Genomic DNA, 24,127 nt, shown 5'->3' on the forward strand with positions numbered 1-24,127 from the left:
ATAGGCCGACTTCCCAGGACCGAGGAAACACAGCAGAAGGTAGGGCTGTAGGGCGGTTCATTAGAAACTTTTTTTTAATGCCTGCCCCAAAGGTCTTAATACACTAGGGATTATATAACTATATCTGAAATTTCATGTATATCAGTTAATATCTTGACCCTACACTGAATTGAAATTTCAGCCTTCATGACATAGGAAAACGGCCAAGTAAACAGCTATTTTCGTGGAGGAGGGTCAAGATATTAACTGATAAGCATGAAATTTCATATATAGCTATATAATCCCCAGTGTAGTAAGATAAGACCTTTGGAGCAGGCATTTTTTAAAAAAAAGGTTTTTATGAACCGCCCTAGTAGGGCAGTACAATGGTACCTCAGGTTACATACGCTTCAGGTTACATACGCTTCGGGTTACATACGCTTCGGGTTACCGACTCCGCTAATCCAGAAATTATTACCTCAGGTTAAGAACTTTGCTTCAGGATGAGAACAGAAATCATATAGCGGCGGCGGCAGCAACAGGAGGCCCCATTAGCTAAAGTGGTGCTTCAGGTTAAGAACAGACCTCCAGAACGAATTAAGTTCTTAACCTGAAGAACCACTGTAATTGTTCCTTGATAATTTGTCACCCCCCTCCACGATGGCACACCCCCACCTTCCTACGCCCCTGCGCAAGCTATAATGTTTTAGGCAATGCAAGCAGATATGGAGGTTCTGTTGGTTCTGCCATATCTGTAATGCCCTCTTTCCATAGCTGTCAACTTTCAGATTTGAAAATAAGGGATCAGTAGCCTCACTGTGAATGGTTCACTTTGTTTTTTTGTTTTTTTGTTTTTTTGCATCATACTTTTTTATTGAGATTATACAAAAAGAAAAAACACGGACAAAGAAAAAGGAGAGAAGGTAACAATAAGAATACATATAAATACTCAAAGTCCAACCTAAGTGTATCTTATGATACATTAACATATAGAGTATACTTTGTTTACTTAAATTATTATTTCCCTTCCCTCGACTGTACTAAAAAAAGAAACTGTTTTACCACATATTTCTAACAAATCATAATATACTACACTCTTTCAGACCTGGGACTCCCCTCCACCCTTTTGGTAAGTATCAAACATGTTCCATACTCCCGTACTTATTTTTCACAAATCATATTTAGTCGCTAGTAAATTTTTCCTATCCCCACCAGTGCTTTATAGATTTGTTCCTATATAGTTCCAATATTTACTCCAATTTTTCTGAAATTTCTGTTCGTCTTGATCTCGAATTTTAACTGTTAACCTATCCAACTCGGCATAGTTTATCATTTTGGCCTGCCAATCACTTAAACTGGGTATATTTTCCACTTTCCAATTTTGCGCCAATATAATTCTTGCTGCGGTGGTGGCGTAAAGAAATATGATCTTATCTTCTTTTTTAATTTCTTTGCCCATCAGTCCCAACAAAAAGGCTTCAGGTCTTTTGGGAAAGGTGTATTTAAATATTTTTTTAAGCTCATTATAAATAATTTCCCAAAAGCCTTTCACCTTGTTACAACGCCACCACATGTGATAAAGATTACCCTCCACCTCGCCACATTTCCAGCATTTGTTGTTCTGTAACCTATACATTTTGGCCAGCTTCACCGGTGTATGGTACCATCTATATAACATCTTCCAAATATTCTCTCTCAATGCCGTACAGGCCGTAAATTTTCACTTTGGTTCACTTTGAGAGCCCTTGTTACCTGCGATTGTTGCTGTCATATCATGGAGGAGCCAAATGTTCACAAATTTATCTGGGCAGCCAATTTTCAGAAGGACAGTCCACAGGGCATTACGGTTTACAGTGTTGAAGGCCTGAGTCAGTTCAATAAACACAATATACGGGGTTAGTTTTGCTCTCCACATTTTTCTTGAAGCTGTCAAGCGGTGAAAATTATGTTCACCGTCCCCCTAGAAGGTCTAAAACCATTTTGGGATTCAGGAAGGGTCACCTCGGATATTATTAAGAGGTGGTTTGCTAAGATCCTTGTAAGGATTTTGCCAGCCACAGCTAATAGAGAGATGTCTTTGATAGTTTCCACAATCTATTCTGTCACCTTTTTTAAAGAGATTGATAATTTTGGCATCCCTAAAGTATACTGGGATCTCCTCTCTCTCCCAGATTTTTCCGATGAGCTTGTGAAGTTGTTGTGTAGGTTCAATTCCACCTACTTTGAAGACTTCTGCAGGTATCCCATTAGGTCCGCTGGCTTTGTTGTTTTTCATTTGGTTAATAGCTGTACACAACTCTCCCACATTTGGAGATACTGCAAGCTCATCTTAAATTTTTTTTGCAGAATTTGTGAGAGGACCTCAGCAGCTATGGGGGAGTTGCGGTTAAGGAGATTTTGGTAATGTTCTTTCCACTGCAGTGCAATAGCTTTATTTTTTAGAAGTGTGGAACCATTTGTTGAGTGCAGGGGGCATATGCCATGATTTATTGTGTTGGCTAAGTGCTGGATCTCTTGAGCTTTTTTTATCCACCAGGTGTTTTTTAGTTCTCTGATTCTTCTTTGAACTTCAGCCTTAGCGTTGGCATAGGTTTTTTTCTTAGTGGCACAGTTTCTATCTCTTTGCCAGATCTGAAAGGCCTTCCTTTGCTTGTCAACAATGCGTTCAATCTCACTGTCATTCTCACTTGTGGTGTTTCTTGGTTTGGTATCCAATAGTTTGTTCACAGGCTTCAATTATGGATGTTTTTAGCTTGGTCCAGTGTTTCTTGATGTCATCAGGGAATTCCAAAAGCAGATGGTCCTTAAGGGTCCTTTGGAAGCAGTCCCGCTTAATAGGCTCTTGAAGGACTTGAGTGTTCATTTCAGCCTTGGTTTCCTTCCTTGAATCATATGTTGAAGTATAATATTGATAGCCATTGTGGGGCGTATTAATCGGTTGGATCTGTCCAGCATTCGTCATAGCTCTGATAAGGAGTACATTACGGCGATCTTCAGCTTGGATAATTACATAGTCTAAGAGGTGCCATTGGTTTGATCGAGGGTGCCTCCATGATGTTTTGAATTTATTTTTTGTCAAAAGGATGTGTTAGTAATAGCAAGGTTGTGCGCTGCATATATAGTCAAAGGTAAGATTCCGTTCTGGTTGCTGTTGCCAATTCCTTCTTTCCCAATAGTCGAAATCTTGCCCAACTCTTGCATTAAAATCACCCAGGAGGATAATTTTATCCTCCTGAGGCATCCCTGATAGGGTGGTATCCCGCAGGGAGTAAAAAATTTCTTTGATGTCTTCATCAGCTTCCAATGTTGGTGCATAAGCGCTTAGAATAGTAGCCTATTGGTTTTTGGCGATTTTTTTTTTTTTTGAAGGGTTGAAAGTTGCTCATTAATGCTGGTAGGGACTTCTGACAGGAGCTTTACAAGATTGTTTTTGATAGCAAAGCCTACTCCATGTATTCGATGTTCTTGCTCAGGTGGACCTTTCCAGAAGAATGTGTAGCCTCCTTTTTCTTCCTTCAGGTGTCCCTCACCTGCTCTTTGAGTTTCTTGAAGCGCTGCAATATCGATGTTAAAACATCACAGCTCTCTTCCAATTATGGCAGTTCTGCCTTTGGGACGCTCATTATCAGTGTTATCCGACAGGGTCTGTATATTCCATGTTCCAAAGTTCAATTGTCTTTTACAGCCACTGGGTGGTGACCCCACCGGGCGTAATCCAGTCAAGGAAAAAGGGAGACAGACTATGTTTAGAACACATTTTCTAGCCCCTCCCACTTTTTGGGGGTGAGCAGAATGGATCCTAAGTAGGGCTGCTCAGTCAGTTGCCATCTCATAGCTCGCAATTGTGGCATTTTCATTTGACTCGCAGGCTCTTGTGAAAAATCACTATTGTGACATTAAAACAGCTTCAAGTGCTTACACTTTTCACTGCAGTCGTGCCCTGTTAGTTTGTCGTATGTGCTATGTCTCGACTGGTAGTGTCTCTTGACATTAAATTCCTCATAAACAGCCACAGTCTCTTGGCGTATCAGACAAACACAGTGATTCTGTATTTCAGTGAAGAAATATTCCACTTTCCACCTGTCCTGGAAGCGGTGGTCCTGTCAACTTTCCTTCCCTTATTTACAGTTGCCTTTTTAAAAATTGGCCAGAAGGGGATGAGATCATGTGAGCGCAGTGCCAGAGGTTTTGGTCTAAGTGTGTTCGCCCAAGCCCTAATTATACTAAGTGTGTTCACCCGAGCAGTAATACACTGTCCAACAAGAAGTCGCCAGAGATCTCTTCCAAATGAAGTTACGCTGTAATGACAAGTGAGGGGTAGTGTTTGGAGGCGGTGTCTTGTAGCCTCCTGTAATAAACTTTGATTTTTTTTTACTTTTAGCCTTATGTGCCCTTCTGCACTATTGTCTATTGTCCCCTGTCCTGAATAAAGATGGCAAGTGCAGGTTCTCCTCAGTTACAGCAAAGATGAATTGCCTGCCCTTGTGACTATGTGTGGTGAAGACACAGCGCAGGGAGAAGGAATGCACCAAATTCCACGAGGCCCATGAGATCGCGAGAACGCAGACTGAGGATGTGCATTCCCACGGTGTAGAAAGATCCAGAGATCCCATGGGTCCTGAGCAGCGCTCAGGGATTCACTGGGGGGCCACAACAGATTGATTTTGCCAAATTACCTGAGGGGCTGTATTAAACCAGAACTCGGGTCGCAATTGGCCTGCAAGCCAGACTTAGGACATGACTGTCCTAATGGGAAATCATGTTGGCCCACCAACATGCTTAAGTTTCTGATTAATGCATGAAGGGGTTAATACCATAGAGTATGCTGTCCTTACAGGCTTAACTATCTACTTCCCCTCACCTTGGAAGGAACTAGTAATCAAGCCTTTGTTCTCCACTTTCCTCGAGAAGCTCAGCATGTGAAGAGGTTTGAGTTGATTGCTCCAGCTCAACTGCATGGCTCTCAGCATCCATTCTTGAGTTCCTCTACCAATAATTTAGGACCTTTCACAGCTTTGTAACTAAGGTGAATATTACTGCCTGAGCAACCTTTTATGAAACACATGAACCTGACCTGAGTGTGTAAGTAAACCATTTTTTAACTTACCAAACGTTGTGGCCTTTTTCCTATGCTAGGGGAAGAGGGAGCCTTTGGGAAAGGTAATACAATTTAGAGTTTAGATTATTTCTTTACTGCTTTGAAGTAGTAAGATTTTTTTCTGTTAACTTCAGTACCTCATCTCAACTCTGTAATTTGTGTGGCTGTAGGTTGCTAGGTTATTTTATCTGCATTCTTTGGTGTGATGTCGCAGATGGAAGTTCCATCCATTGTTCAGAATTCATCTGCTGCGCCCCCCCCCCTTGCTACTTACTTGGTTCAGTGAGGAGGTTCAGTTGCCTGGCAGCTGCTAATATTGGAGAAACTTGTGCTGAAAGTGGGAAAAAAGAGGTTGCAAAGATGGCAACTGATCAACCTGAAGGCGGAGTTGAAGAGTATAAAGTAAAGATGGAAACTGATGAATCTGAAGGCAGCGATGAAGAGTACATAAGGCCCAAGTGGGATAGTAAATTCCAGTACCTTTTAAGCTGTGCTGGATTTGTTGTGGGTCTTGGAAATGTGTGGCGTTTTCCATACTTGTGCCAAACTTATGGAGGAGGTAAGAGAAAACCCACCTTTTCATTGGAGATTAGTTGAGTGATTGTTCAGACTTAAACTACGACAAGCTACTTGTGTTCTAAAATAATGTTAGCTGTTTGGGGTGTTTAGCTGTGTTCCAGATCTCTGGATCCAGCAACTGTTAAAATTTAATCAATGCTTCTAATTCTTGGAATAGCCAGGCTAGCCTCCCAGTGAGGTGATAGCCTGGGTGGTGAGCCATTAAGGGAGATTAAGGGGCTCTATGTGGCCTGGAGAGCCGCGGGGGGTGCTGTGGGTTAAACCACGGAGCCTAGGACTTGCCGATCAGAAGGTTGGCGGTTCAAATCCCCCCAACAGGGTGAGCTCCCATTGCACAGTGCCTGCTCCTGCCAACCTAGCAGTTCGAAAGCACATCAAAGTGCAAGTAGATAAATAGGTACCGCTCCGGTGTTTCCGTGCGCTGCTCTGGTTCGCCAGAAGCGGTTTAGTCGTTCAGGCCACATGACCCGGAAGCTGCACGCCGGCTCCCTCGGCCAATAACGCGAGATGAGCGCCGCAACCCCAGAGTCTGTCACGACTGGACCTAATGGTCAGGGGTCCCTTTACCTTTATGTGGCCTTGAAGTAAAGCAGCAAGCTGGGGAGAAAGTTGGAGCAAAGTTTTGGAGCAATGTTTGATTTCTGTTTGAATACAAAGCTGAAGCCTTTTGGGGTCTTGATGCTGTGAACACCTCCATTGTAGGCTCAGGTTGCATATAGGTGTAAATAAACCATATATCCTAAAGACACCACAGTCTCAGCCTCATTCCCTAAGGAAACACACAAAATTCACCACATGTGGATTCAAGAGGCTCTCAATTGTATATGCAGCTGCAGCTGCAAAGGTACTTAAATGCAAGAGCAATTTTAGACAAAGACCAAAGGAGCTATGAACACCTGAGCTGACTCTAGCTGATTTCCATCAAAGTTGATTAACTTTAGAAAACAACACTGCCAAATCAAAAGAGACAAACCCATTTTGTTCTACCACTATATGACTTTTAGGAACACTAACATGGAACAAGGTAAATGATTGGTAGGGGAGGCATAAATGCTTTATGCGTTCCCAGTTTTTGAAGTATCATATGACAGAATCATAAAAGCATTGTCCAGAATGGATTGTTTGCAGAGAGCTTCTTTCCTCCCCCCCCTCACATATGCCAGAAAAAAAATATGAATAAAAACAAACTAAAATGTAACTGTAAAAACAGCAGCTAGGAATCCTCAGATCAATGAAACAATATTTTTTCCCATCACATTCACCTTCTAGATCTTCCACAGCACCACTTAGATGTGCTTTCAATGCATGCCGCAGTAAAGAAAACAAAACCCCTCTAACAATTAGTTGTATATTATTGCCTTTTTGCACAGATCTAAGCAGGAAGATTGTATACAATCTTCCGCGGTGGGGTGCGCTCCCGTTGCTCGGTCCCAGCGCCTGCCCACCTAGCAGTTCGAAAGCACCCTCAGGTGCAAGTAGATAAATAGGGACTGCTTACTGGCGGGAAGGTAAACGTCGTTTCCGTGTGCTGCGGTGGCTCGCCAGATGCGGCTTTGTCACGCTGGCCACGTGAACCGGAAGTGTCTCCGGACAGAAGCTGGCCCCTGGCCTCTTAAGTGAGATGGGCGCACAACCCCAGAGTCTGTCAAGACTGGCCCATACGGGCAGGGGTACCTTTACCTTAAGCAGGAAGAAGGGACGCGGGTGGCACTGTGGGTAAAACCTCAGCGCCTAGGACTTGCTGATCGTATGGTCGGCGGTTCGAATCCCCGCGGCGGGGTGAGCTCCCGTCGTTCGGTCCCAGCTCCTGCCCACCTAGCAGTTCGAAAGCACTCTTAAGTGCAAGTAGATAAATAGATACCGCTTTATAGCGGGAAGGTAAATGGCATTTCCGTGTGCTGCTCTGGTGCAGGATCGCCAGAGCAGCTTCGTCACGCTGGCCACGTGACCCGGAAGTGTCTCCGGACAGCGCTGGCCCCCGGCCTCTTAAGCGAGATGGGCGCGCAACCCCAGAGTCGGATACGACTGGCCCGTACGGGCAGGGGTACCTTTACCTTTAAGCAGGAAGAACATAATTGGCTGACTCCATGTAAGAGTTAAAACACTGGTTCCTAAGACTTAAAAGTCCCAGGACCCTTTAAAAAGAAATTCTGGGCGAAATTGATGAAGTAGCAAAATTTATTGAAAGGAAAACACCATTGCAAGGGTGGGTGACCAATACAGGCACACCTGGTTCTGGAAAAACGCATTTATAAAGTCTCTCATCTGGCCGAAAGTCCCTCCTCCGCCCGCCCACTAGGACGGAGCAGGCAACGTTTACAGCCTACCACGTCTGCCTTATTAACAAATTACCAGCCTACTTCCCCTGTTCATCATTGTACAGTACAAATATGGTCAAAGCTCCCTTGCATTTTACCTATTTTACCTATTGACATAAGCAGCTGTCTTAGTAATATTCTGGTTAACCACTATTTGTTCCCAATGCAAGCACAAGCTAGTTTCATATCTGATAAAGCTAAAAGGGCAAACCACAGTTTGCTAATTAGTTGTTCCAGTCCCAGGTGTCAGTGGGTTTCCGTGTCTGGGTCTCAACCACAAGCTATATGATGTTCCGTGCATTCTGACCACAGGTTTTGCTAAATGTGTATATCTTGGAGCCGTTTGAGGTCACCTATCAGCACTCCCGGGTGCAAGTAGATAAATAGGGACCGCTTACTAGCGGGAAGGTAAACGGCGTTTCCGTGTGCGGCTCTGGCTCGCCAGAGCAGCGATGTCACGCTGGCCACGTGACCCGGAAGTGTCTCCGGACAGCGCTGGCCCCCGGCCTATAGAGTGAGATGGGCGCACAACCCTAGAGTCTGTCAAGACTGGCCCGTCCGGGCAGGGGTAACTTTACCTTTACCTTATCAGCTACATTCCCAGAAATTTGCAACCCTTATCTGATTCTATGCATCCTAGATTTATCAGGTAGCCAATTTGCAACTCTTCAGATTTTACACACACACTATGGATTGAGGTCTTATATTTAAAAAGCATTACTAAAAGCATCCTTAAAATGAAAAAGCAGCCATAGCCCCGGGCACAGAATTCTGAGGGGACACAACCAGCGCCCCCCCCCCCATGCATTGGCTTCCCCACCCCAGCAAAAGCAGAAAAGCAGTCCAGACCCATGGTATGCAGGCAGGGATGGAGGGAGATGGACAAGGGCACCCCAGCACAACCTGGCCTGGCACTCCTCTCTATGGGGGGGGGGGGGATTCGCCCTCCAAGGGCTATGGCGGCTTGCTGGGCTTTCCCTTGTATGGTCAGGCAGGTGGCACCGGGAACCCACGCTATGCCACTGCTATGAGCTAACTGTGCTTGGCTATTGTGTTTCTAGGGGTATTCCTGATTCCATACCTCATCGCGTTTGTGTTGGGAGCCATCCCTGTATTTTTTCTTGAATTAGCTATCGGGCAATGCTTGAAAAAAGGCTGCATTCGACTCTGGTGGCACATCTCTCCTTACCTGGGAGGACTGGGTAGGTTTCTGTAACTGCCTTTACTTGTGATTATACAATCTTCTAATCATTGCTCCTTCCTGGAAATGCATGGGCTCTGTGAGGCTGTAATAGCAAACTCAGTCGTAGTAAACTCAGGCAGTTGTCTGGAACATACGGTAAACAGGGACACTCAGGGGCAGCCTTTCCGATTTCACCACCTGAGGCAAAATGGAAATTGCATCCCCCACCCCACTCAGTTTGTTTAATTCACAGAGCAATGTTCTTTTCCAGACTGCCAGAGTTCAGATAGTCATTGGATTTGATCTTTCATTTGTGCAGATCAGACTCCTGCAATTGTCTTTGTTCATGCCAATTCTGCGTCTGCTTGCATATTCCACAGGTTACACTTCTCTGATATTGTCCTTCCTAGTGATTCTCTATTACAATATGCTTTTATCCTTGGTGTTATGGTATCTTATAAATTCTTTCCGAAACCCGTTACCTTGGAGTTCCTGCCCAACAGATACCAGCAAACCAGGTGAGTTCCCAAGTCTATTGCTGCTTTCTGTTACGGTATTAGTATCTGCTTTTCTAGGTATCCTTCAGCCACCACATAAAATTGTTTGTCCAACTCTACTACAGTCGGCAATTGTTAGACCCAGCTTTGTCCCTGCCATGCCTCCTTTGGCCGTAGGGAATAGGATATGAACTGAACTAAACACTTGGCAGAGTAATGCAACAGAGGTAGAATAATAATAATATTTTTATTTATACCCTGCCCATCTGAAAGAAGCAGCAGTAAGTTCATGTTTAAGGCACAGCTTAGTTTAATAATGGTTTAAAGTGTTGTGTAGATGGGGCCAATAGCTTAAAGCAGGTGTGGTGGATCTTCACGCCCTCCAGCTCTTACTGCACTACAGCACCCACGATCCCTGGCCCTAGGCCATGCTTGCTGGGGCTGATGGGAGTTGTGGTTCAAGGACAGCTGGAGGTCCAAAGGTTCCCCACTCCTGGCTAGTTTACTAGTTATGCCAAAGCAAGAGCTTCCTGTGCAGAGAGAACTGATGCCTGAAGAAAGGTCCCATTCCTGCCCCTTCCCTTTCATGGCTTTGAGAGGATAAGGCACATATCCATTCACCCGGGGCTGTGCCTGGTTGCATCCCTAACCCAAATATATGTAGGGCTGGAGAGTTTTGTTCCAGGCTTGGTCTGGAAGAGCTGAGGTGAAGCATCTCCTCTTGATGTCATTCTTTTGGGAAGCCCTGTTTGTCAATCAAGAGGAGGCTATTCCCCAAACTAAACAATACCTCAGTCTAGAACTCCAGAAGAGAGGGGTTTATGGTGGGTTCACATTTTCCTTAAGAACAAAACAAAAAATGGAATGGAGTTTTTAAAATGCAGTGTACCATCTGCACGCTCAGTTGGTGCAGAATGGGACAACTGCATATTCCTGATCGTCAGGATCCTTTCCAACTCTTCTATGATTCTATCTGTTTTGATAATGCCTTCTGTGCTTGTTATTCCAGAACTTATTGAAGAATGTCACAAAAGCACACCTACCAATTATTTCTGGTATAGGTACACTTTAAACATAAGCACGGATATTGGAAACAGTGGCCCGCTTCAGTGGTGGCTTGTTTTATGTTTGGCAGCCTGCTGGTTACTTGTGTTCATTTGTACAGTACGAGGAATTGAATCGACTGGAAAGGTGAGCAGGGATTATTACCAGACATCTGTATTTCACTGACCTGGTCCTTACTGAAGTGGTAAAGCCACCTTTGGACTGCACCACGTGAGATAGGAGGCAGCTCACATGAATGAATGTTCTACCATATTTTTTAAAAGGCACCTGCCCATTGAAAACTAATGCGTCTGCGAGGAGGCTAGGTTAGAATCCACATGCAAGAGGGGTTTTGATAATCTTATTACCTGCCTACAGTTAGAAATGGTACAGTCCAGACAGAAGATAGAGTATTATCTAATATTCTATTTTTAAATTTAGGGGGTGAGGGCCTGCCATTTTGTAGCTGAAATAGCAGTATCCTCGCAGAATATGCATGGCTCAGCATTAATATCTTGGCTTATGTTTGTGGTATTTCCACTGAATGGTTCCCAATATGTAAAGGAAATGAGGAGGAAAATTGTGGATTAATTAGCTATAAAGTACAACTATGAGGAACACAAGAGTTCCTACTAGACTACAGGGCTAAAGCACCTTGGGAAGGAACAGCAGTTTAGATGGCCTGACTCGGACTGCGTCATAAAACGTCATAATGAATAGTCAGTTGAATAATATATTGCCTGTCTTATGGTGTATTTAACTTTTGAGGTCCACTGTGTGAAACTGCTTCTTCTCCACTGTAGATAAACCATATTTCAAAAAGTTAAGATCCCGACACAAAAAGCTGTTGAGCTTTATTTCTGATTGGGCAGCCATGCACCCGATTTCTGAAAAAGCAGTCCAGATGAATCGCAGGAAATTCTGGATGTATGGCAGCCCTAGATACATCTAATAAAACAGACTGTAGTTCCTTAAGTTGTCACAAGGTGTTTTCTTTCTTCTTTTTTCTGCAACAGACTAAAGGCTGGTTAACACATGCATGCTTGCCTCTTCAATCAATCAATCAATCAATCAATCAATCAATCAATCAATCAGCCAATTAGTATCCTACTTTTCATCCAAAGAGTTCAAGCTACTCTCTCTTTCCTCTTGCACACAATCTGCTCACAATCCTTCAGTTGGTTAGACTGGAGAACTTTCTCAAGAACTGTCTCAAGAACTGGCTTCATGGCCATAGGCACCAACTTGGACAAAATGTTGGGAGGGGGCCCCCACTGCCTGCACTTCCCCCACCTCCCTGCACTTCTGTGGAGCACACCTCCACAGGTTTCCTCAATTCAAGTCTGCCATGTTAACCACTGCTGCACCACACTGGATGGCACCATTATGTGGTGATTTACACACATGCATGAGCTGCTGTAGCTCAAACATGGCAGATAGAACTTCTACATTTCCTCAAACCACGCTAAACAAAAACAGTTTTTCACTGAGTTGGATTCAGCTGCAACTGTTTAGTAATTTTGTGTGCACAGTATCTGTTTCATGGTATTGCCTTAACCTCTTCCTGACACTCACTTTTTTCTTCTCTGTTTTGCTCTTCCTCTTAGGCAATATATTTTACAGCCACATTTCCTTACCTAATTCTAACATTATTCCTAATTTATGGACTGACTCTCCCAGGAGCCGTTCACGGATTACTCTACTTCATGACTCCTAATGCAAGTATTTATTCAATTGATCCTTGGTGTTCCAGATGAAGTACGGAAAGTCTGACTTGGTCTTTTAGAGGTGGCTTTGAACTTTGAACTTTCCTCCATGCTGCTTCTTTGTTTACCACTTAATACTAGTTGGGATCCACACATATTCTGGCAATTGTACTTTGTTAACTCCCTCTGGAATCTATTGTACTTTGTTAACTCCCTCTGGAATCCACGAAGAACAGAAACTTGTGTAAAAAGTGCCCTTTTCTAAAATTCATGAATATAGACAACCCTGGGTCAAATAATATTTTTCGGAAGACAGGGCAGAACTACACTTCATTGTGCCAGCATGGGGTGTCCCAGTTCTGTATTTGACTTGTAATGCTGGGGCGAATGCAGAGATGGAGAGATGCATTTGCAGAGGAAGCCAGTGGGCAGCAACTTAATCCTCCCTATGCCCACCAATTCTTCCCTACAAATGCTCCCCTGGACTGCTTCTTATTTCTCCGTCTGGCAGGGTCCAAGACTGCAAGACACCCAAGTGAATGTAAAACTGCTCTAGTGAGCATCATAGGGACGCGGGTGGCGCTGTGGGTAAAACCTCAGCGCCTAGGACTTGCCGATCACATGGTCGGTGGTTCGAATCCCCGCGGCGGGGTGCGCTCCCGTCGTTCGGTCCCAGCTCCTGCCCACCTAGCAGATCGAAAGCACTCTTAAGTGCAAGTAGATAAATAGGGACCGCTTTCTAGCGGGAAGGTAAACGGCGTTTCCGTGTGCTGCGCTGGTGCCGGCTCGCCAGAGCAGCTTCATCACGCTGGCCACGTGACCCGGAAGTGGTGATGGGCGCACAACCCTAGAGTCTGGCAAGACTGGCCCGTACGGGCAGGGGTACCTTTACCTTTACCTTACCACCAAACATGGAAAGAGTTAAGCGCTTTCTCCTACACACTGATTCTGCCCCTCCAGCAAGCCCCCAGCAGGCAGTTTGTGAAACACAGGAATTATGAGACTAATGATGTGTTTAGCCCTGAGCTCTCTCTTTCTCTCTCACAGCTCAGGAAACTCAACAATCCACGTGCCTGGCTTGATGCAGCCACCCAGATTTTTTCCTCTCTTTCTTTAGGATTTGGGGGACACATAGCATATGCAAGCTACAACCCGTCAAGGTAGGTTAGTTAGCTTTCGCTCACAATGTGGAGGGGAGTTGTTTGACGCAGTCAAATTGACTTCTATGAGATAGCGCCTCAGTAATCTCTGGAGACAAGACTCAATTCATTCAGCCCACACTGGAGCCCAGGAAAAGCGTCTGGCTCTGTTCGCTTGATGTTTCCCTGTGTGAGTCCCAAAGATGCCCTTTATTGTTCTTTCTGCAATGCCAGTGTTGGGCAGATGCCCCAGTACACAGGCTGTCGCACAGAAACAGCGGTAGGTTGCATACGCATGTCTGCCTGTGAAGATCTTCACATCATCTGCAGGAAGGATGGGAGTGAATGTGGAAGTGGGAAAAGTTCAGCTAAGTTTGAGATGCAATACTTTATGATTAATGAGTCCCACTGAAGTCAGCTGCAGCCCTGACTTGAGAGTTTTTATTTTTGATCAGAAGGCAAGTGACTGAGGCAGCTGCATGTTCTCAATACAGTGGTACCTCTGGTTACGAACTTACCGTATTTTTCGCCCTATAGGACGCACTTTTCCCCCTCCAAAAATGAAGGGGAAATGTGTGTGCGTCCTATGGGGCGAATGCAGGCTCCTTGGCTTCAGCGATAGCAACGCGAAGCCTCCGAAGCCTGCGCTCCGGAGGCTTCGCGTTGCTTTCGCTGAAGCCAGGAGAGTCTGCTCTTTGAGGCTGGCAGTGGGGGAAAGCAGCGCTTCCCCCCATCGCCAGCCCCAGAGGATCGGGGGGCAGCGGGAAGGTAAGCGACGCCTTCACGCTGCTCCCCGAGCCTGCTTTGAGGCTGGCGGTGGGGGAAAGCAGTGCTTCCCCCCCATCGCCAGCCCCACAAGCTCGGTTGAAAAGCCCGCAGGAGCCGCACACTCTTTAAAGGGTGTGTGGCTTCTGCGGGCTTTTCTATGAGGTGGGGGAATTCCCCCACCTCGCAGAAAAGCCCGCAAGAGCCGCGCAGCCTTTAAAGAGCACGCAGCTCTTGGGGGCTTTTCCCTAAGGAGGGAAGAAGGGACTGACTGGCTGAGTCAGTCCCTTCTCCCTCCTGTGGGCTTTTGCTGGAGATGGGGAAATTCCCCAACCTCCCGCAAAAGCACGCAGAAGCCGTGCGCTCTTTAAAGGGTGTGCGGCTTCTGCTGGCTTTTCTACGGGGGGGGGGGGGGAATCCTTCACCTCGTAGAAGAGCCCGCAGGAGCCGCACACCCTTTAAAGAGTGCGCCACTCTTGGGGGCTTTTCCCCGAGGAGGGAGAAGGGTCTGACTGGCCGTTTCAGTCCCTTCTCCCTCCCGGTCGAAAAGCCCGCAGGAGACGCGCACGGTGGGGGAATTCCTCCACCTCCGCAAAAGCAGGGAGAAGGTCTTGGAGTAGTGCACAGGCTGCTGTCCGGTGTTCCCGGAGCTGCGGGGGAGGAAATCATATGTTTTTCCTTGATCCCCCCCCCCCCGAAAACTAGGTGCGTCCTGTGGGCCAGTGCGCCTTATAGGGCTAAAATACGGTAATTCCTTCCGGAGGTCCGTTCTTAACCTGAAACCTAGTGGTTCTCTAGTGGTTCATGTATTAAAACTGAAAGCTGCTTTGAGTCCCGTCAGGGAAAAAGATGGGGTATAAACAAATTAATAACAATGACAAAACAACACATTCCAGCTATTTAGTTTTTGTGGCAATATGTCACCTGTGCTTGGCCATTTCTTCAGGCCCATCTTGCAGCCAAAGAGAATCTGGCAGGCTAAGCTCTTCTAACCAGTTTAAAGTCTTCTGCAGAAACCAGCATTCACAGCATTGGAAGAGGGACCCTAGGACTAATTTTGACTCCCCCCTTCTCCAATTTCATTGAAATGATTGTTCATTGCTTCTTGCATTCCAGTTTGTCAGCCTAAAAAGGGAAAGATGGATTTGAAGCCTCCAGGAAATGGCATTGTTTGAGGGCATACACAAGCTTAAACCGAGAGTATGTCCTGTAAATGGCAAGCTCCATCCATTTATTATTATTATTATACCCTTGATGGGACGTGGGTGGCGCTGTGGGTAAAACCTCAGCGCCTAGGACTTGCTGATCGCATGGTCGGCGGTTCGAATCCCCGCGGCGGGGTGCGCTCCCGTCGTTTGGTCCCAGCGCCTGCCAACCTAGCAGTTCGAAAGCATCCCCGGGTGCAAGTAGATAAATAGGGACCGCTTACCAGCGGGAAGGTAAACGGCATTCCGTGTGCTGTGCTGGCTCGCCAGATGCAGCTTGTCACGCTGGCCACGTGACCTGGAAGTGTCTGCGGACAGCGCTGGCTCCCGGCCTATAGAGTGAGATGAGCGCACAACCCTAGAGTCTGGCAAGACTGGCCCGTACGGGCAGGGGTACCTTTACCTTTATACCCTTGATGGGGGTTGGAGAGTGTGCACAAAAGATGTTAAGTTGCTCAAAAGCTACAAAGTCAGTCTGCTGGCACAGAGTGGGTCCCTCTTTGAGTGAAAGGCAGCAGAACAAGGGGAGTTAGTGGGCTGCCTTAAGTGAGAGATAGGGTTGCAAAGGCCATTTGGTTGTTTAGACTTTTTTATCTCTTTTTATTCAGGTATTTGGTTAAATTGGAAATACTACCTGTTGTCCTTATTGTGGTTTAAGTTTTACTTGCCTTGTGATGCAGATGGTTTAAATTTGTTGTAGTTTACTGGAGCTGATATTAGGCTGACCAGCTGTAATTTTCATATATTGTTATCCCCCACGTCAGTACTGGTCATTGTCCTCTTCGGATCACCACACAAACGCTTCTTGTTCTTTTATAACTTTTTATTGCATATTAACAAAACAACCTTATACACGGTTCTTAACTATTATTCCTCAGAGTCACTTATTTCAGATACCTTCTGAGCTCTGCTTCTCCGTGACCAGCCACTCTCAAAATGTCAAATGCGCCCTTCCCTTCGCTTTCTGCTCTTTTTTCTAACCTCCTGGCTAGAGCTGGCTTATATCTCCCCTCCTCCGAATCTGAGCTAGAACGTAACCCTTGCCTTTCCTGGGAACAGCCGGTCCCTCCCTGTTGTTCCTGTTGCTCTCTTCTATTAGATTCACTGCTCTCCTTCCCCCTTTGGGGAATGCTTTCTCCCTCTGAGAAACTGGACACTTCTAACTCTTACCTGACACCCTATCCCCGGCTATATCTGCCTATTGCTTTGTTTTACTGTTCTGGGATTGAAAATATTTAGTGAATAGTAGAGTACAAGTACCTGAAATGTATAACATTAGAAGGAGACAGTGCTGTCCTTCGTAACATTTAATCGGGTTGTTGTGTACTTGTTTTTCCTAGAAATGACTGTGAAATGGATGCTGTCATGATAGCAGCAATAAACTCTTTGACTTCTTTGCTTGCATCAATCCCCATTTTTTCAATTCTGGGGTTCAAAGCAACAGTGGCCTATGAAGAATGCTTGGAAAGGTGAGCCATTCAAGTTTCACAGTTAGGAACCAATTTAAGGTGTTGGTCCAAGCCCTCTGTTCACAATTTGTTTTGTTTTTAATTGTCTAGAATTTTGTGTCATCCCCCCCCCCCCTTTAAACCAGTTTAGGGGACCCCAGAGGGCAGAATTAAAATAAGATTGTAGCATAGAACACAAAGTATACAATCCTGCATGTTCCATGTGCATATTCATTAATTCAGGTATACAGGGTATTCCTTTTTGTATGGGGGTTGCGTTCCTGGTCCCAGCGCACGTTGTGCCCCTGGCCTGCCCCTATTTGAAGCAAATTGCTGTTGTTTTTCTTAGGGACGGTGGCAATGCAAATAATTCTTATCATTCCTTACTTTACTGACAGAAATGTTAAATACATCACCAAGGCATTCAGGAACGAAAGCATCACTGTAGACAGCAGCGCATTTTGGCTCAGTTACTTGAACGGAACGGATATCAATAAACTGGCATCTCTCAACCTGGCAAATTGTGATCGCCAGAAATTCCTTGATCAGGTATTCGTACTCGCATTACAAAATGATCCAGTTGTAAAAGTACAGTATGCACTGATTTTGTAGTCGCCCAAACAACGCCACTTGCTGGGGCTATTGCCACAGACACGGCATTAGTTCCTGATGGCATTCATATGCTCTTTTTCTGCCAAGGCACCTATTTACAGGAAATGGTACAAAATAGTCTCAGACTTCGGCACCTTATGCATGATCTCTGTGAGCTGGGTTTTCTGGCTGCTGCCTTCCCTCATGGCATGCAGGTTTTAAGCAGGTGCATGGATGGTAAGGGCAAGGCTGCGTCTGTTGATAGGAACTGATGGCTATATGTTCCCTGGCTTGGGCATAATGGTGTCTCCATTACCAGCCATGGGCTTTTACTGAATAGGATCTGAAGTGATAGGGCTCCCCCAGAGCTTTTGCTGTTTTTGCCATGACAGGTAGTGCATTGAGTAGGGACCAGTAGGGTGGCACAAGTGGGGCTAGGTTGCTCTCCCAGATTCCCAACAGTGCATGTTGCCATTGCTTATGGGGGAGGACAAGACAATGGGGAGCTTGGCGAGGGTGGCTGCTGTGGCAGAGCCAACCTGCTGCTTCTGTTGCAGCACTTGCACCATGCCAACCTCCCTGCCGCCTTGCTCCTCTCCTTCACATCGGCATGTGGTATTTTGGGAAGCCAGGTGAGCAATGCAACCTCACCTGAGAGGAAGCGATGACAGACAACACTGACTGTGTCAACAGCTTTGTGATGAATGAATGGAGCTTCCTTCTCTGGTCACATTCCATGAAGGTTTCTGCAGCTTCCACTGCATTTTTCTGTAGAGTTTCTCTGCTGGACCTCTGCCGTGCTGCAAGGTGGTCACAGCCCTGGCTCTTCAGCTACCGTTGATGTGATGGCCCAGGCAGGAAATTCTTTCAGAAGTGCTGTGTTTAGCTTTTTGGATTTCACACAAGCTGCTCAGTCTCTGGTAAACTAGCTTGTTACTCTACCCAGATGTATGAGTGCACAGAGACCACAGGTTGTTTGCCTGGTTATCTCCAAAGAAACACAATCTACATTCCCCCCACCCCACTATGCTTGCACACAGAAGATGGGGCTCAGGGTACCCACCAAAACTCTAGTCCAGTTTGAGAAGTTTCCCCTTATAATTCTGCAGAGACACACAGAAACCATACCTGTGTCTGCACGTATGAGCATGAAAAGAACTACAGAAAGCAACCTGTGAGCTTAGGTGGCTGCTTTTTTTTATTATTTTATTACCATTCCTTCACCCTTAGCTCCCAGGGCAAGTGACAACAATTTAAAATGCAACACTATAAACAGATTACAGCAACTTAATACCACTAAAACATGGTGAGTCCTCAAAATGCACATCGTACGTCGAAGGTCAAGGTCAAGAGGGTTTTTTGTTTTCCCCGCCCACCCCAGTAAGAACTTGTCATCGGTAATGGCTGTATCTTATTCCAAATAATGGCTACCGTATTTTTCGCCCTATAGGACGCACCGGCCGATAGGACGCACCTAGTTTTTTTGGGGGGGGGGATAAAGAAAAAAAATTTATTCCCCCCCCCCCAGCCGCGGCTTCAGTGCGCTCCGCGCTCTGGGCAGCAGTCTGCTATCCGCAGCCTAGGGAGCCCTGCGGGACGTCCCGCAGGCTCCCCAGGCTTGCTGATAGCTTCCTGAAGCCTGGAGAGCGAGAGGGGTTGGTGCGCACTGACCCCTCTCGCTCTCCAAGCTTCAGCGAAAGCCTGCATTCACCCCATAGGACGCACACACATTTCCCCTTCATTTTTGGAGGGGAAAAAGTGCGTCCTATTGGGCGAAAAATACGGTAAGTGTTGAGTAATACAACATTTTGCCTTTGCATTAGCATAAATAACACTCAGAAATCAATCTGACAGATTTTACCATTATTTGTGAATTTTGCAGAGTGTTTCTGGAACCGGCTTGGCCTTTATTCTGTTCACTGAAATCGTCCTTAAGATGCCTGGATCGAACACTTGGGCGATTCTGTTTTTTCTCATGCTGTTCAGTCTTGGTATATCTTCCATGTTTGGATTTGTTCAAAGTATCTTGACGCCTCTCACAGAATCTCGCATTGTGTCTAGATACATACGCAAGGAGGCAGTTTGTGGTAAGACATCTTCTTCAAATACTTTTCTTATCAATACCATGCTCAAGATTAATACAGGCAAAAAAAGTCCCTCTTCAACAAAGCCTTGTGCTAATTCTATGGCCTTTTAATTGTGTTTGTGGGGGTGGGGGGGGTTGGTGTCTCGTTTTTGTTCGATTTATTTTGTGCTTTTATCCTGTGTTTTTATCTTGTGAAACCGCCCTGAGATCTCTGAAGGGTGGTATATAAATTAACAAATAGTAACAGCAACAATAACAATACAGTGGTGCCCCGCAAGACGAATGCCCCGCAGGATGGAAAACCCGCTAGACGAAAGGGTTTTCCGTTTCGGAGGCGCTTCGCAAGACGAATTTCCCTATGGGACGAAAACGTCTTGCGAGTCTCGCCATTTCCCCCCCGCTTCCCCCCCTTTTTCTAAGCCGCTAAGCCGTTAATAGCCTTTTAGCAGCTTAGCTGCTAATCCTTTAATAGCCGCCAAGCCGCTAAACCGCTAATAGCGCTAATCCGCTTAGCCGCTAATGGGGTTGCTTCGCAAGACGAAAAAACCGCTAGACGAAGAGAATCGCGGAACGGATTCTTTTCGTCTTGCGAGGCACCACTGTAATCTGTTGGGCAGAATCTATATAGTTTTAATGATGCCAGATTGCACTCATTAACCGTTAAGGAGGATAGGTGAGCAGCAAAACATGGGTGTTTGGCAAGAATGGAACATCTATAAACACACATCTAAACACCACTGGTTAGGTTTCTTTTTATTTCCTTTGTGTTGTTGTCTGTAGGTTTAATATGCCTTACTGCCTTTCTGCTGGGCCTGGTTTTTACTCTGAGATCAGGAAACTACTGGCTTGAGATGTTTGATGCCTTTGCGGCGACCATGCCTTTGCTCGTCATTGCTTTCTTTGAAGTGATCGGTGTTGTATACATTTATGGAATGAAAAGGTAATGTTTCTTTGCATATGTATCTGGATAAGCCCTTAGGTGCTGGTTGCTGTATTGTAACATCAGCATTACTCCTTATTAACAGTGATAACGTTCAAATAACATTTCAATGTCCTTCCTCTAGAATGTCTCAGACAACCCTGTGCAGTAGACCCACCTAGCGAATTCACTGCAGAAATAAGATCTGAACTGAGGACTTCCTCATTAACAGCTCAGCTCTTGGAGACTCGATTCCCAGCTGCTAATAGCTTTCTGAGCCAAGCCTGATTTTTTTTGTTTTTGCTGAATTTGTGAGTTCTTTACTACTGAAAGCACTTTTTGCAGCATTTAACTCACACAAGCAACTCAAGGCAGATGAACACATGCAGCCGTATTCATAAATAAGCAATTCTATTAAGAAATGAACACACTATGGAGAAGCTAGGCGGTTCAACAGAACTACTGATTCAGCATAACCCAGTGAAACTTAACTGCAGATTCGTTTAGACAAATTCTGCAATGCCTGAAAATTCTCAGCAAAATTAGCCTAATCCACCTACATCTTGTCATGCAATTCAGGATTTTTTAGTGATGGAGTGCCCCCCCCCGGCCTGCTCTCCCACTTACATGGAAACTAACTCTAATGCTTGAAGAGGGTTTACAAGGTAAACTGGTGTCTAATCTGGAGTGCTTCAGACTGCTTTAGTGAGTTGTGTTTCAAAACTGGCTCCTTGGCTTCAGCGATAGCAACGCGAAGCCTCCGAAGCCTGCGCTCCGCTGAAGCCAGGAGAGTCTGCTCTTTGAGGCTGGCGGTGGGGGAAAGCAGCGCTTCCCCCTTCGCCAGCCCCAGAGGATGGGGGGCAGCGGGAAGGCGCGTGACGCCTTGCCGCTACTCTCCAACCCGGGTTTGAGGCTGGCGGTGGGGAAAGCAGCGCTTCCCCCATTGCCAGCCCCAGAGAATGGGGGGCAGCAGGAAGGCGCGCGACGCCTTGCCGCTACTCTCCAACCCGGGTTTGAGGCTGGCGGTGGGGAAAGCAGCGCTTCCCCCATCGCCAGCCCCAGAGGATGGGGGGGCAGCAGGAAGGCGCGCGACGCCTTGCCGCTACTGTCCAACCCGGGTTTGAGGCTGGCGGTGGGGAAAGCAGCGCTTCCCCCATCGCCAGCCCCAGAGGATGGGGGGCAGCAGGAAGGCGCGCGACGCCTTGCCGCTACTCTCCAACCCGGGTTTGAGGCTGGCGGTGGGGAAAGCAGCGCTTCCCCCATCGCCAGCCCCAGAGGATGGGGGGGCAGCAGGAAGGTGCGCGACGCCTTCCCGCTACTCTCCAACCCTCCTTTGGGCTTTTGCGGGAGATGGGGTAATTCCCCCACCTCCCGCAAAAGCCTTGCGCTCTTTAAAGGGACTCCACGGCTTCTGCTGGCTTTTCTACGAGGGGGGGGATTCCCCCACCTCCTAGAAAAGCCCGCAGGAGCCACGCACCCTTTAAAGAGCGCGCCGCTCTTGGGGGCTTTTCCCCGAGGAGGGAGAAGGGACTGACTGGCCGTTTCAGTCCCTTCTCCCTCCTGGTTGAAAAGCCCGCAGGAGTCACGCGGGGCTCCTGTGGGCTTTTGCGGGAGGTGGGGGAATTCCGCCACCTCCCGCAAAAGCAGGGAGAAGGTCTTGGAGTAGCGCACAGGCTGCGTGCAGCCTGTCCACTGCTCCCAGAGCTGCGGGGGGGAAATCATATTTTTTTCCTTGATTCCCCCCCCTGAAAACTAGGTGCGTCCTATGTGCCGGTGCGTCCTTTAGGGCGAAAAATACGGTAGCTGCTCTACTTGTTCCTGCTTTCATCAAGTGATGAGCAGGCATGCGGTCAGAGGAGAAACAGAAGTTTAACTGGCTTCATTTTTAATAAGGTTGCATGCAAATGAATTGTCCACAGATCCCTCCCTAAATATATCCATTTCATTAACAGATTCAGTGCAGATGTGGAAGAGATGACAGGAAGACCACTAAAATGCTATTGGAAGGCAACGTGGCAATTTTTCTCCCCAGGGATAATGTTCCTAATTTTTGTGTTCTACGTACTTCTTGAGCCACCTGCAAGCTACAATACATGGAACCCAAATTACGTAAGTTACTTTTCTACATGTCATTACTAGTCTTCCCCTAATTCATGGGGGGGGGGGATTCAGCTCTCCAATCTTGCTGCTATGAACTCCTGAATTGATAAAGATGCTCTGCTTAAGCACAGAATTCCTCTTTAATGGTTTGGCTTTACCTGCAAACTCTTCCTCTGTCTCCCAAGACAGATGGATGCCAACAACAACCTATCACAACAGGGCATCAGCTGCAATTTTTGTATTTACTTATGGAACTCAAGGTCACCTCCATGTGGTTCCTAGCTTGTCAACCATGCAGACACTGACCAGTCCCAGACACAACATGCAGAGGATTGCCACTGGCACAATGGGACTTTCTTCCCCTCTCCTCCTCCCATGGCACCCCAAAATTTGCTCGGGTTGCACAAGGAAAGGAGAGAGGGAGAACATCCCATCATGTGAGGAGACATCCTTGTGCTGATGAAGCCATAGTCTTAGCCCTACACTGCATGCAACTCAGGAGTCTTCCCTTTCCCTTTTGGAATATTGCCAACCTTTGCTTAGCTCCCTCTTTGAAGTATTAACCAGCTGTAATTCCTGTCCTCACTTACCTGGGAGCAATCGCCATATAACCTGAAGGGATTTACTTCCGCGTAAATGCATAGAAGATTGTGCTGTTCAGTGTGGCTTTCATGCAATACATTTGTTTCTCCCAAAGGTAAATTTTCCTGCAAAAGAGTCAAAAAAGTATCCTCCCTGGGCTGTCGTCATCTCTGAGATGCTTGAAAATGTACCATGTTTGATGATCCCTTTCGGAGCCATTTATCAACTTTGGAGAATTGTGTTGAAAAAGAAACTGCTACGAATAATACATCCAGACACCAGCACCGGTATCCCTGGTATCACCAGTAGCACCCGATCTTAACTTTTGTTTCAGCGATCTGCTCACCCTTGTTTTACCCATCCTATCCTGACCATTAAAAACCCCCACACATGTATCCTCAAATTTAGGGTATTCAATCAGTAAGAATGTAAGGATTTCTACGTAAAACCATTTTCTAAATAAATGCATCTTTATATATAGCACTCAAGAATGTTCATAATGCATAACACATAATTATCTAGTAAGTCCTACTACGCCAACCATATAAGGCAGGTCCACATTCTTATCCCTATATTGCAGGTGTGGGGGCTGAATCTGAAAGAAAGTGCTTTGCCTAAGGCCATTCGGTACATGAGATTTAGAAAAGGGAAAACTGCTAGGGGCTGATTACAAAATGATGACATTATAAGTGGACACCCTCCAAAACATAAGTGGACAGAACATGGTAATTCCACAGTAAGGATCATTTCAGGCACTACCCTTACGACATATATATATATATCTCATAACTGGAATTTAGAAGACACAGTCCATTAAGTCACAAGTTGTGTTTTCTAAATTGGAGATCTGAGTCTTACCAAGTAAATGGGCTATTACCAAGAAAGATA

At 46.1% G+C, this 24,127-nt stretch overlaps 2 protein-coding genes across 11 annotated transcripts in view; one reads left to right on the top strand and one right to left on the bottom strand.

Moving 5' to 3' along the window:
- Positions 1 to 23,722, top strand: LOC114601049 (sodium-dependent neutral amino acid transporter B(0)AT3-like). 4 transcript variants are annotated; one of them, XM_028738051.2, is made up of 12 exons: positions 5,068 to 5,636; positions 9,036 to 9,176; positions 9,538 to 9,675; positions 10,664 to 10,845; positions 12,306 to 12,416; positions 13,452 to 13,564; positions 16,854 to 16,982; positions 17,360 to 17,510; positions 19,435 to 19,639; positions 20,419 to 20,578; positions 22,510 to 22,666; positions 23,355 to 23,722. In XM_028738051.2, exons 1-12 carry the CDS (start codon positions 5,438 to 5,440, stop codon positions 23,559 to 23,561), a joined length of 1,893 nt encoding a protein of 630 aa, XP_028593884.2. In that variant the 5' UTR covers positions 5,068 to 5,437; the 3' UTR covers positions 23,562 to 23,722. The 4 variants fall into 4 exon arrangements, with proteins under 4 accessions (XP_077789530.1, XP_028593884.2, XP_077789529.1 ...); XM_077933404.1 differs by lacking the exons at positions 5,068 to 5,636; positions 9,036 to 9,176 and adding an exon at positions 1 to 39; XM_077933403.1 differs by lacking the exon at positions 12,306 to 12,416.
- The window catches only part of TERT (telomerase reverse transcriptase), a 65,339-nt gene that overhangs the window by 11,206 nt on the left and 30,006 nt on the right, over positions 1 to 24,127 (bottom strand). For 3 of the 7 annotated variants that reach the window (XM_077933399.1, XM_077933395.1, XM_077933394.1), the window contains exons 17-18: positions 23,248 to 23,364; positions 18,733 to 19,609 (exon numbers count right to left, since the gene is read on the bottom strand). The exons of 2 other annotated variants lie outside the window; for them this stretch is intronic. The gene's annotated coding sequence lies outside the window, so the exon portion shown is untranslated. Of the gene's footprint in view, positions 1 to 18,732; positions 19,610 to 23,247; positions 23,365 to 24,127 lie in introns of those variants that run through there. 2 more of the 7 variants (XM_077933397.1, XM_077933396.1) reach the window with 1 other exon arrangement.

The sequence above is a fragment of the Podarcis muralis genome, chromosome 8 (assembly GCF_964188315.1).
Source record: "Podarcis muralis chromosome 8, rPodMur119.hap1.1, whole genome shotgun sequence".
NCBI lineage: Eukaryota > Metazoa > Chordata > Lepidosauria > Squamata > Lacertidae > Podarcis > Podarcis muralis.

Bases quoted from the DNA above. Each gene is read 5' to 3' on its own strand.
- LOC114601049 (XM_028738051.2), top strand. From the start codon at position 5,438: ATGGCAACTGATCAACCTGAAGGCGGAGTTGAAGAGTATAAAGTAAAG. The intron at 5,637-9,035 runs GTAAGAGAAAAC...TTGTGTTTCTAG, and splicing joins GTGCCAAACTTATGGAGGAG to GGGTATTCCTGATTCCATAC. The intron at 12,417-13,451 runs GCAAGTATTTAT...TCTCTCTCACAG, and splicing joins TCTACTTCATGACTCCTAAT to CTCAGGAAACTCAACAATCC.